The sequence below is a fragment of the Lingula anatina genome, chromosome 1, assembly GCF_051362555.1.
Source record: "Lingula anatina isolate TDL-2025a chromosome 1, LinAna3.0, whole genome shotgun sequence".
Classification (NCBI taxonomy): domain Eukaryota; kingdom Metazoa; phylum Brachiopoda; class Lingulata; order Lingulida; family Lingulidae; genus Lingula; species Lingula anatina.
The window spans coordinates 39,231,653-39,244,775 of NC_141767.1; the positions used below are offsets into that span (position 1 = coordinate 39,231,653).

Below are 13,123 nucleotides of genomic sequence, written 5' to 3' on the forward strand. Positions count from 1 at the left end.
AATTTCATAACCGTTGATTTCTTTCCATTAATATAAAACGAAATATATGGGCGAAAATAATGGGCTTATCCAGCCTACACAAACTGAAAAGGGTAGGCGTGACTTTTTTTGTGGGATGACCCTACCAAGACAAAAATATATATACCTGTATGTATTGCCGGAAAAGGTGCTTTTTAGATTGTTTTAGGGAAGTCGTTTATTTTCATTTCGTTTAATAAATTTTGTAATTATTTAGTAGGCTAATGCCGAAAATGGTCCCAAACTCAAGAGATAAGGCCGAGGCTCCGACAATACGAATAATGCAGTGTTAGGAAAAAAATCATAATTTCTATGGGCTTTAGGTTAAACAAATGACAATACTTAATTATCATTCCAATACATGAGCCTAGGCAACACATAGTCTACGTGTAGGCCCCTAATAGCCAACTTAGCACTGTGCGTTTCTTGTGAGTCTTCGCCTCAGCTGCCTTAAAAAAAAGATCAATAGATATTAACTAGTCTACCTTTATAAGAAAAAAAACTTAATGATATACAATAACTATTACCGATCTATTGCGTAATAAGTGGATCCGATTAAGATCATCTCCGTCGAGACTGCCAATGTGTAAACAGTGTGGACACAGGCAGGTATTGAAACCCGAAACCCGGACAGTGCTCTTCAGTGCACTTAGCAAACAATTAAATTCATGGGATAGGAAACCTGAAACCATTGTACAACTTATGTCTTTCACCCAAATCCATAATCAAAGTGCTACCTTAAGGATGGAACTTTGTACTTGGTGGAGACACGAGTGCTTGCTTTTAAGATTTGAATTTCACAGTCTAATGGTGCGAAGTCCGCCTGGAGAAATGAAGCGTTGGTCACTTTTGCTGTTGGTTGCATTCCGTAGGCTACTTATAAGTTACGCGGGGGCAAGAAATTTTTTTTAAAAAATGAGAAAAAGAAATTAAATGTATGGATTACACATTATAGATACATCTGTCTTTATGCATTTAGCGAACATTATGGGCCTTTTAGGCCTACTAGTAGGCTATAACATCTCAGTTTAAAGACCAAGACTCTGAATAAAGTCCGGTATAATTCATAAAAAAGTAGAAATAAAACAGCTCTATTTATTAATTGAAGAAAGTCATTATTTAGCCCAATCTTCAAAGTTTACTAAAGGATAATAGACCTACAGTGAAAAGTAGAAAAAAAGTGGGCAACACCGATTTCTGTATTTAGATAACGCTAATTAGAACGTAAATAGTCGCTACCAACCCACAATAAATACATTAGCATGAAGTAAACACTTGCCAAGTCCAGTCATACCGGTAGTCTATACAATTTGGTAGTGTCACTCTGCTAACAAGCTATCGAATTCGGTCAAACGACCAACAAAAACGTTGCACGGCTTTCATAAAACATCCATTTACAAATGTCGTTTTTTCTCCCATCCCACGATATCGTAACGGTATTAACGAAAATTCTTTTCTTTTCTTTTCTTTCTTTCTTTCTTTCTTTTTTCAATGGGATTCCTTTCATTGGTTCAGGTAAACTACTGCGCGCTGTAAGCACCCCCTTCCAATCTTCCACGACCTTTGTTTTGAAAGGAAAATGACCGAGCAAACAGATTGGCGGGGAAGTGATTAAAACTTTTGTTTGGCAACCCGATCGAGTACCAGTGACGAAAAGCCTAAGTAGTTTGCTTAGCTTTCTGTGTGCAAATGCAGCGCTAAATGAGGAGTGAGGGTGAACAAACATTGGACCATACTTTTCCACTCGGAGGAGAAATTGCTTATCAAGTATGAAAGAGCTTTTAGTATTCCCCCCTTCAACAACGGCGGGGGGTTTTCAGGTGCCGTTTCTCCCCATAGAGCCAATTAATACTACAACACAAGTCGAGCATGGTCTGAAGGAAAAACACAAAACGTTATTTTCCACTGTACTCTCCGCATTATGTCTAGTTTACAAATTACCCCTCTTCTAAGCACATTTACCCCATACCTATAGCTTCTCTTATTAACAATAATCACCCCAGTAATTGATAATTAGCGCCCATTTTGCGGTCTCAATTGCTGCCACCATGTGTAATTATGATTGTGTTTTTACATGTATACGGGTTCGGTAGATTTTAACCTGATTTGGTCTGGGATACAAATCGTTGAATATTTCAAAACACCATTAACTGACGTTTAACGCTCTATTGTCCAGACAGTCTATTTGTAACCTTATCCCATTCATACTGTTAGGGTTTTTATTTCAAAGACGTTACTGATAAATGCACCGCTTCAATTGTTCTAACGATCGAAAGCAAATTAAATTCTGAAAAAATTCCTTTAAGTTATAGGTACCAGTAACTTCCCTAAGCATGCTCCCACGACTGGTGAATATTAGTTATTTTGTCCTTTGCTGTCATCTCCTCCTACCAGTTAAAAACTATATTCACATTATTCGGTCTCTCGGGAAGTGTTGCACGTTACAAGGCGTAAAATGAGAAAATCGTGCCTCAACAATCAGCAGAATGTGCCAGAGACTGTGTATGTCATCAAATGAGAATGTTTGGTAACAGTATACATTGACAAGCTGGTAAAGTTTGGAGTTAATGGTGTTAAAATGCTTCGCGTTAAAAGACGTCTTATACAACTAAGGAAAAAATATATATAAAAAAGTTAAAGTGGAGAATGAAATGAAAGGATAGATTAAACATTTCAATCCCCTCTATTTATATTGAAAGAAAAGTCATGGCGTGGCAAAAAAAAAAAGAAAAAAAAAGAAAAAATACACAAATAACTTTGAAACTCCTATTAATTTTTTTTAATTATGCTGTGTTACAAACGTGCTGGGAGAAGATGAGTTTAAAAAAATCAATGAATTTCACAAAATATAATATTTGAATATTGTCTTTAATCCATGACAGCAGCAGCGCCCGCTGACATCGCACCATCTGTCTGTCAACTGTCAAGACGAGCCCACTAGCGAGAGCAGTATGTGCGGGCAAGCAAATGAAAACCCCTGCTGTGTTCAGTTGACCAATTAATTCGTCCCGAGGGATCAATTTGTGATCAGCTGCTTGTGTAAACACGAGAGTGCCTCGGCAATATACCACTGTCTGGGCGGACGCTAAACAGGCCTGCGTATTTCAGAAGATAGAGCCATTATCAATTCCATTAGCCAGGGAGAAAGTAAACTTACGTCACTAGACTGAAATTAGTTATCATTTCGGTCCGTAATCTATTGGAAGGGCGTTTTTATCATAAATACCATCTTGCAAGATAATGGTTTTGGCAGTATTTAACGAAACTGTGTCTGAGATGTTTTAATATCTCATCCACCCCACCCCGACTAAAAATTAGCGTCTACTTATATTTTACGACATTTAAAATGCTCATTGAGACGGAATTTACTTGTTCTGGGAAGGGAAATATCGACGTCCAGCGTGTATATCCCAACCCCTCGCCTTCATACCTTTCAGTATCTATGTAACAGGTAATGCCGCGTTCCCCTGATAGTTAGAGTGATTTATTGATCACATTTTTACAACTTGTTTTGTGTAAGAAGTGAGACGCATTGTATTATCCTTACAAATTAATCTTTAGAAAATTAGTCATTTTTTATAGCACTGCACTGTATCCAAGTTGCACCTCCACGCGGCGAGATGGGTTCACAATAGAAGACCGGTATCCATATGAAAAGAAAAAACCGGCGTTTAAGAACTGCTTTGTTGTCATGTCAGGCGCTCTGTGATTTAACATCTTATTTACTACGAGTTTGAAGTACTTTTTATTCTAGCTTTGAAAATGTCACTGATAAGGAGCCGTGAAAGCCGATTTGTTAACTGGTATGTTAGATGTTTAAATCTCATTTCAGCTTATTGGATTCGAGCAGAATTCGCTTTTTCAAAGCAATCCTTAACTTGGTAGTTTTGTTGTTCGTGCGACTGCTTAAGTCTTATATATCAATTTGTAATCATTTTCGGCGAACTTTTCAGTCATAATCACCAGGAAGGGCTCAGCTCTGGCCGATTTTAATAAGAGAGGAAAAGGAAACCTTTCCTTATTCATATACTCGTTTAAAGCACGACAGCTTGTCATCTTATCTGGACAAAAATAGAAGAAATCAGGTAGCTAGATGTGCCGAATGACCTGCGCTATGTAAAGTTAATTTACATTAATACCCTTCTAAAATTTGACAGCTCGTGCAGCTTAAGATCTTACTCAATTTTGGCCTCAAGCAGAAGATATGGTTAGTTTCCTATCAATGGCCGCGTTGTGCAAGAGTGCACATCTCCAAACCCAACTCGTTTCTACCGCTTCGAGCTACAATATTGCAACAACAAAGGAGCTCATAATCACCTCTCTATTCTAAATTCTTTTCTTCGTCTCTAATTTAAAGATGGCTCTGTGGATGCCAACTCTCATTCAGCGTGTCGTCTGCGTAATTTGTCAATATTTGACAACACCTGACCTTGTGGCGGGAATGTGCCATGCATGCAGACAGCATCTGAACTTTCGTTGTGAGAAAAACGAGAAGAACAGATGCAGTGCACACTATATGACAGATTGCGTACAATTCAAACATGACAAATTGTTGGGATATATCCATGTACTCATAGATCTATGAATCTGCGATTGCCGATTCTAAAAGAAAAGTTTTTTCAACGTGCCTTTATCATGCGAGTTTTAAATTTCATTGTTGCTCTTTTCATTTTTTTAATCCGTGTCGTTAAAACAGTGGTGACAATTCAATAAAGGATTTCTGTATGATGGTTACGAGAAACCTCTGTGTTGTCTGTTGTGGGAACACACGTGATATACAGCTTTAAAAAAAAGAAATCTGCCAGGCCAGGTGTTTCTTTACTCTATTCTGGCGTTCGTCTATAAATTTTTCTTGGCAGTTCGGTTAATGATAATTCCACGTCAGTTTCAGTCAGCATTATAATGCCAGACCTAATGTACCATTTTTCAACCCGGAATAACATGAATCATAACACCAATAATGTTATGAATGAAAACAATAGACCTGCCAATAACTGTCATCACCACACGCTCATAAAAACAAACCGCTAGGTCGCAGATCGATAAGAAGAAAGCTTAATAGTTTTTATGCCAGGACTCTGACTTACGAGAAAGTTCTTCACAGTGGTAGCTATGCCGCACGTGGGAGCGAAATCATTTCACTGTTCAAAGCGAGTCGAGATTCATTTGCACCTGTCATATATTTTATTGTCTTCTTAAAATATCTTGAATATAGAAAATAACGAAAGCGTTGAAATAATAAAGCATCAAACACAAGTTTTGGGCAAAATTTCACTCTGTTCTTCTTGGGTGGGCAAAAATAAATGCTGCTCTGTAACCTTGCGATCCCTGACCAAGATATTATTTCAGTGCACGTCTAGAGAGAAAGTCTAACGTATGATTATCAGCGACGGCATACCTGTGTGGGATGTTCTTATTCTCGTTAGTATGCAAGTATATCGTGACACCGTTGATTTGCGACAAGCGAATTGTTATGGCCGTATATCTACATATGTAACAAACAGATTCCTCATTTTTTTCTTTCTCGCGTAATTCCTAGGGTCAAGAACATGTCGAACGCACCGAGAAACCGCGAAAATGCAATTAGTAAAACTATCACACGCAATGGCACGCGATTTGTAAATGGTAAAACACTGCAAAGGGGGGGGGGGGGTGAAGCATCTTCCCCAAAATTGAATTTTTCCATTGGGTTACTGTGGCTTTGCTTATAAAAGTCAAGCAAAATTTTGTACCTTGTTGGACAAAAAATTCTGCCGACAAAACTCAATTATCGTCGGACATACTTCAAAGGCCCGTGTGGCTATCAGAAAATGAATAAGGTCACATTGTAACAAATTTAACAGGGTCTTGGGTTCTGAAGTATTTGTGGGCCACGGGACGGTCTCGCGTTACTATCCTAACGTTCACAAATGATAACACCCAGTGTTAATCAAGACCCCAAGTTTGACACTATTTCATGTGATAGATTGTTCGCCTGCCATGCACATGGTGTCTTTATCTAGATGCACCTTGATCTTAATGCGTGTAAGGGATCTCCGGTACCCCTTACAACTTACGTACGGTGACAGCCAAACGCCACTGAACGATTATTAATGATATTTGCATGTGAGCATCTCTGAAGAGACAGAGACACGGACCGGGAATCTAATGATGGATCGCACTAACTAGGACACGGACAGGGACACTGGCAAAGTCAAACACAGTGCACTGTGTGTCTGTGCCTAGTCATTAATCGACACAAGGCGCTGTAAAATTTAATTTAGATAACAAATGACATTGTATCAACAAACAATGGGAATTTATGACGCTCAAAAATCGTACAAGGCTTATCAATCAAGGAACGAGATCTATTAAATCTTGTTTTCCACTGCTTGCGTAGCCTAGTTTCTATTGACGACGGAAGAAATTGGATTGAACCTGTATTAGGAGGGGTAAAACAACCAAAGATTGTTTAAACAACTTGTAGGCCTTTCTAACGCCTGTATCTTTTTCAGGCATTAGTAACACGTCTCCCAGTCCCCGAGACTTCCCGGGCTTAATGAAAAGCACACCTATACAGAGATATTTCGCATCAATTTACAGGTGTAATTTCACAACATAGTTCTTGTCGTAAACACATAAGGAAGCAAGGCTTACTTTTTCTTCCATCTATGTCAGGTAACAATAGGTAATTCTCAGGACCTTGTCAAATAGTATGTGCACACCTGATGTGGATCAAAAGGCTTTTACTATACAATAACAACACGTGTGCTTAGCAGCCGCCCTAGAGAACGTAATTGCTGTAAGATGAAAGGAAAATACAACCCAGCAATTATACCTGTTTACATATTAACCCTCACTAAAGAAATACTCCGTATTGTACGCGTCCACTTAAAAGGTCCTTAGAAAGAAAAGCTGCTTTCACCAACTTTGCCCTCGAAAAGAGTTTGGAATAACTAATTATTATACGCTATATCAGCACACACAGACGCAAGTTTTCTCATGGCTGAAACAACATTTTTGTTTTGACAAGAAAAACGTAGAGGCTAAGGGAGATAAACACGAATTTCCCGTTATAATTTTCTCAGACTGGGCTCTTGAATAGCACCGGTTATTTGGCGAGAGAGTGTGTATATTTTCCCATCCATTTGCTGCATAATTGTAGAACCCCTACGTCAAATAACTTCCCTCTATTACTGGCCGGTCTAATTCAACAGCTCCCAACCTTACTCCTGTAGGCCATGGTCATTATTGAATATCAAAGAGGTACTTTGCGCACACCGTTGTTTATTTAGCTAAGACGAACATTCATCGTGAATATCGACTAACTTAGCGATGTGTATTTAGTGGGTGCACCGATGAAAAATTCAATAGCTAAGAGAAATGTCCACATTGTTAGATGTATTGATTAAAAACATCACCTAGCAAAGGTAGAACAAAAAGAAAATGAGACCCCAAAGTGACTGGAATTCTTGTTCAATATGATTTTATTTTTTAAATGCGTTTTTAACTTAGGACGAAAAAATCTAAGCCAATTATTCCACTACTCAAGTTTTAAACTTGGACGAGTGTTTATCTTTCCCATTTGCGGGCACGCTTACACCTTCATACAGCGTTCTCTTTACATTGTACTAGGAAGGCGAGATAGTATTCACGGGTACGAGGTTTTAATGGTCGGATTTGTTGATAAAACTGTCTAAACTGCTCGTCGATGAGGAATTTCTAGATCAATTAAGGCTACATCGTGGCATTAAATACCAATATTCCACCTTTCGGTGCGAACTAAAGGATAAGCGTTCCCGCATACTTTCGGTCACCTCTGCGTTTATACTTTATGAGCAATGATTCGTATAGCTTTCACAGCTTTCTCTTTCTCTTAAGGTGAACGCATAAATCGTAGCCGTCACAAATGGTAATAAATTGCATCTTGATATGTTATTAAACGATCGTTTCATTTCCATTTTTACCACGTTTATGTTTGTCTAGCCGCAATGGCCCTGTAGTCCGATATGAATTCGTATTTGCTGGCTGATACTGAACGTCGGGCATTCCTAGAGATTTTCTCGGAGACCGCCTGCCCGTAAGTCTGCTTATGAATTTCCTCCATGACGTTAATGTTTTTGAGGACCAAATCCACATCCCGCTTGTAATTCCCACGACAAGTGACATAAAAATTTTCAACATAAATATTTCGATATTTGGACTGTAAGTAAGATTTGGCAAATACCACAAGTTTCTGTTCGTGTACTCGTACACATAACTGGCTATCACACACGTCGCCGGCACTGTGTAGAGAACGGAGAATATCCCTATTCTTACCATAAGGACTTCCAACTTGTCTGTCTTCACGCCGTCGTTTTTAACGTGTTTTCTGATTCTAAACAGGGCAACAAATCCTGCCAGTAAAAATGACGTTCCTATGACCAGATAGGCACAATTCGGTCCAATTACAAATCCTAGCAAAGATTCTAAATTTTGGTTGCCAACGTAACAGAGACCCGTCAGCTCGTCGGAGTCCACGTTTCTCATTACTAAGATAACGATAGTTTTAACTGCAGGAATCGACCAGGCAGCGAGATGGAAGTAACTTGTGTGGAGTTCTATTGCTTCATGGCTCCATTTCAGTCCAGCCGCAAGGAACCATGTTAAAGATAAAATGATCCACCAGATCTGACTGGCAGTGCCGAAAAAATATAATAAAAGGAACACTATGGCACAGTCTGTGTTCTGAAGTCCCTCTTGTATTATTATACTCTGGTGTGTGACTGGTTCTGTGTCACAGGCTACGGCCTGTCTCCCAGCTATCAGCCTGACGATGAAAGCAATGCTGTAGATATTATAGCACATTGACAAAAAGATGATGGGACGTTCTGGATAGCGAAATCTCTGAGAGTCGATCAGAAATGTCAGCACAGTGAAGAGAGTGGACACGAAACACAGGCCCGCCCACACCGACATCCAGATGTCAGCAAAATATTTGTCATCCTTGCTGAAAAGATGATCGGCATTGCAGAGTAAGGCACACTTGTTGGTCCTGTTGATGTACACGTACTTGTCAGGATGGCGAACGTGGTAGCAGTTTTCCAAGACTTGAGGGGGAGACGGTAAACCGCCCACGGGGTTTTGCCTGCCGCTGGTAGGCTGAGGAATCGGTGGTGGCCATTGGCCCGACGGAGCCCCACTTTCAACTTGAGGAACGTTGTAGTTGGGATCGCTTTGAGTTTGGTCAGGTTTTCTTGGTTCAGTGGAGCTTTGCTCCCCCGGACCGTCCATACACATATGATCCTGGTTGTTTTTTGGTGGGAACTGTGAGCAGTTGAGAGCTGCGGGCCAGAGAAACCCGAACTCTTCGAGCACTGGCTTGCAGCGCGAGCGCACGCTCTCACACAACGTCCTGCATGGCCCTATAGGCTGGATCACTTTCTCTGTGCACATGGGGACGTACACCGAACACAGAAAGAACTGAAGCTGTGACGAGCACCCGTATTGTATCAGGGGGGTGAAAGTTTGCAACTGAAGCTCAGCGTCGCCCTGTAGATTGTGTCCCACGAGATTAGGCATGCCGGTGACATTGTAGCCCAGTCCTTTGCACATTTTAATCTTTATCGGATCACACGACCTGACAATGTCGGTTGCGAGCACAGACTGGTCACGGTAGAATATCACTACTTGTAGTGTGACAAACACTATCTTCCACCACAGGTCCACTTCCATAATGGAAATATATCCCCTGTAGGTGCTGTCTACTACTCTGTATATATACGTTTCTAAGGCAGTTCTATCTAATACTCGTATAATGTCCTAAATCAATCACCTGTGGAACATGAAGTTCATCGTAACGTGTACCCGTGACGAGTCATCGCTGGCTTGTTAGCTCTCGTACTCTGCCGTCGGTTCTCCTTCTTGTGAACATCTTAATCATGGCCCATTAAGGCTTCATATGGACGAGTTTCGCAGGAGAAATCGTGTGTATATAGATCCTTGTTAACAGCACTTCTGCCAATTTCTACCGAGGCTAAAGCAAATAGACTGTGTGATTTCACACTAGCGCGATCCAATGACCGACGTTGTTATTCTAACTCGCCCCGCCCCTTGGCATGCTCGATTATCACAACGACAAAACGACCTTAATGATTATGAGCTGTCAATCAATGCCGCGCGCTGCCCCCAACGTGGATAACGCAGACGCTTACCGCTGGTGGTATGTATCACGCTTTCGAGGCGGAAATAATCGCTAGGTACACCAGAGACGCCGAGATACTTTCTCCCTGGTAAAAGAGAAAGCGCACTGCGGCACACAGTGACTGGAGCATTCTGACAGTATTTTTTTACTCCTGAAATAAACACTCTTTCATCGATTGAGAAACGGTAGAGTCGACGTCACCCGTAGGATTGTATTTTTAGCTGGTAGTTTTCAGACCCCATGAACACGTTTTTTGTCAGACGTGATAACATAGCTGTGGACTCAGATAAACACTCCGGCAGGTTCCCCGCAAAGACGGACTATTATGTTGCACCTTTAGGTTCGCTTGTTGAAAGAAATGCGTAGCCAAAATGACTTGTTTTCTATTTTTTCTTATAACTACGGGCTTAAAGAATGCATGCAATGAAACATAAAATTTATGCCGGTGTATCTGCAATGTGAGCCGAAGCCGCACAAACAGTACTCATGATTTATATCAACAAACTGACAAACGTAATCTCACAGCGTTCTAAATACCTTAATTTGAGTTAAATACGGCCTTATCGTATGTACGCCAATCAGGACATGTCAGTGATATGATAGCGCAGCGACGCTCACGACATCTATTGGTGTATTTGTACTGGAAATGACAGTGTTGGAGTGTAAGGCCACACTTTTTTATTTTTATGGATGACATCCTCTGGGGACCCCAAAGTCGGTGCGAGCGGGCGAAAAAAAAAAAAAAACAGTCCAAAAAAAAAAAAACTGCTTAAGAAAAGTTATGTTTTCAGTACACAGCTGGAAACACTAATTTACCACAGAAACACGTATCAAACTAACAACATGTCTTTATCCATGCTCTCAAAATATTAAAGCTTTGTGAATAGGGCCTATTTCGTAGAAAGGTAAAAAGTCATGAATATATATGCTGCATATTACCAAATCTATTTAAGGTTATTTCATGCATTCTGTTGGTATAGCATCCAATAAAACAAATATCAAATAAACAGCGTGTCTTAATTTGTACTCTCAGAAAATTAAAGCATTGTAAACACTTCACAGAATTGTTAAAAAAATGAAGCAAAGATGGGCTTATGCTTCCTACTACTAAGGTAATTTCGGTCGATGCCATTTTGTCTACTTCGACTCAAACGCTAGAAGCCAACTATCGGGTGGCCTGTCCGACCTTCAGTCCACCAAATACCACGACGCTCTTGTCGACCCTTTTTTCGCTCCAAAAAGAAACTGGTATGTGCTGCTTTGGACAGAATGTCACTGAAATTTTCCGGGCGATGATCGCTGGCCGCGGCCAGCCTTTCGTATAATTGTAAAAGGGTGATATCTCCATGTCCAATATCAATGGCAAACCAATCCAAAAAGACGGCCCCCGTTCTCTTTATGACTTTAATTGTCGTGTATTTTGAAATTAAAGCAATAATAACTCTTCGTTTCGGCCAAAAAATGAATTTTCCTGGAGTAAACAACAATTTTCCCATACTTACCAATGGTTAATGAATCCATTTTTACATTCAAAGTTAGTCCCTGGTTTTTTTCTAAAAAGTTTGGTTTTTTGTTAAAATCTCTTAAGAGCTTGCGGAATTAGCCGAGAATTGCCAATTGCATTTTCCTACAAATTCAATAACGATGTTTGCGACAACCAACTTCCTTGCATTGGGGGGGGGGGGGGGGGGGGGGAGCGGTTTGGGGGGGGGATTTTTTTTTTTTTTTTTTTTGGAGAACGGACGAAAATCGGTGCGCGCGCAGGATGTCATCCATAAAATTAAAAAAGTGTGGCCTAATGTCTCAAAAACGAGCAAGCCATACCGAATAAACCTGAGAAAATGCAACTTATTGCACAAGTCTTTCGTCATCAACTAATTCCTTAAATTTACCGTGTTTCTTCTTTCGGGCCTTATACTTAATGCCAGTCAGAAGCTAATTTGATTAGTAGATTTTGTTATTCGTCACTAGCCATTGTTACAGTTGAGCATCATAGCAGCAGTTTGTAGTTTGTTCCAGCTGAGCATAGTAGAATTTTGTACTGTTCACAATTTAAATGTCTTTAAACAAGCTATCGACAGTGAAAAAGTGCAATTGTCATTCCTGCACGTGCGCATGTGCGTGTGTGTGTGTGTGTGTTTGCACCTGTACATAGGATAACATGGCATTTTTATAGCTTTTAAAAAGAGATGATACAGTTTTATTCACGAAACATTACTACAGAAAGGGAGTTTATCGATCGTTTTTGTCTGATTCTATTCAATATTATCGCAATGGATAGAATATTAGAAGGGTATTGCGACTTAATTCATCTCAACTAACACAATAAGATTCAGGATAACATCGATATCTGAGATTTCGTTTGCTGTCAACCAAATACGGCAATATGTTTCTTCTAAACGAAATCTGAGGAGGCAGAAATGCCGATATGAGAAATCCGATAAAAAGACGCACATATCATATATCAGTAAGTCCTTTCTTCGTCTTCTTTTTCTTTCCTTTTTTCTTACAAAGAAATACATTCCTCCGATTTCAATTGCTATTTGACTGTAAGAAGTAATGCTCTACTAATTCAGTCGGCGATTAAGAAACAGGAGGTTCATTTAGACACGGATTAAGACAGAAACCAGTCATAGATCAGATGTATAGTCTGCAGGATAAAGATAAAGGATAAACAAATATGCTTGGTATAATATAAAAAAAGATAAAAGAGGGCACTGGCGGATTAAGGGTATGGGGAAGGTGGCAGGGGTTATAGTGGAGGTGGGAGGGAGGGTAAAAAATCTAAAAATGGACCGCCCTATCCCCTTCTCAAACACAATGGATATACACGAGACATGATTCTCTGGATCCTCCAATGCACAGTCTAAGTCAATTGCAGATTAAAGATGTCCTACGGCTCTAATTTGATTTAGTATGTCAAAAGGTACCCACATGCAAAAT

General features: G+C 40.0%; 1 protein-coding gene across 1 annotated transcript; it reads right to left on the bottom strand.

Annotated features, from left to right (window-relative positions):
* Positions 1–7,466: 7,466 nt before the first annotated feature.
* On the bottom strand, positions 7,467–10,067 carry LOC106180365 (frizzled-4). The gene has a single exon (XM_013564334.3). The coding sequence runs from the start codon at positions 9,709–9,711 to the stop codon at positions 7,936–7,938; it is 1,776 nt and encodes a 591-aa protein (XP_013419788.1). The 5' UTR covers positions 9,712–10,067; the 3' UTR covers positions 7,467–7,935.
* Between the last annotated feature and the right edge of the window lie 3,056 nt (positions 10,068–13,123).

Coding starts and splice junctions, on each gene's coding strand:
- LOC106180365 (XM_013564334.3), bottom strand. CDS start 9,711: ATGGAAGTGGACCTGTGGTGGAAGATAGTGTTTGTCACACTACAAGTA.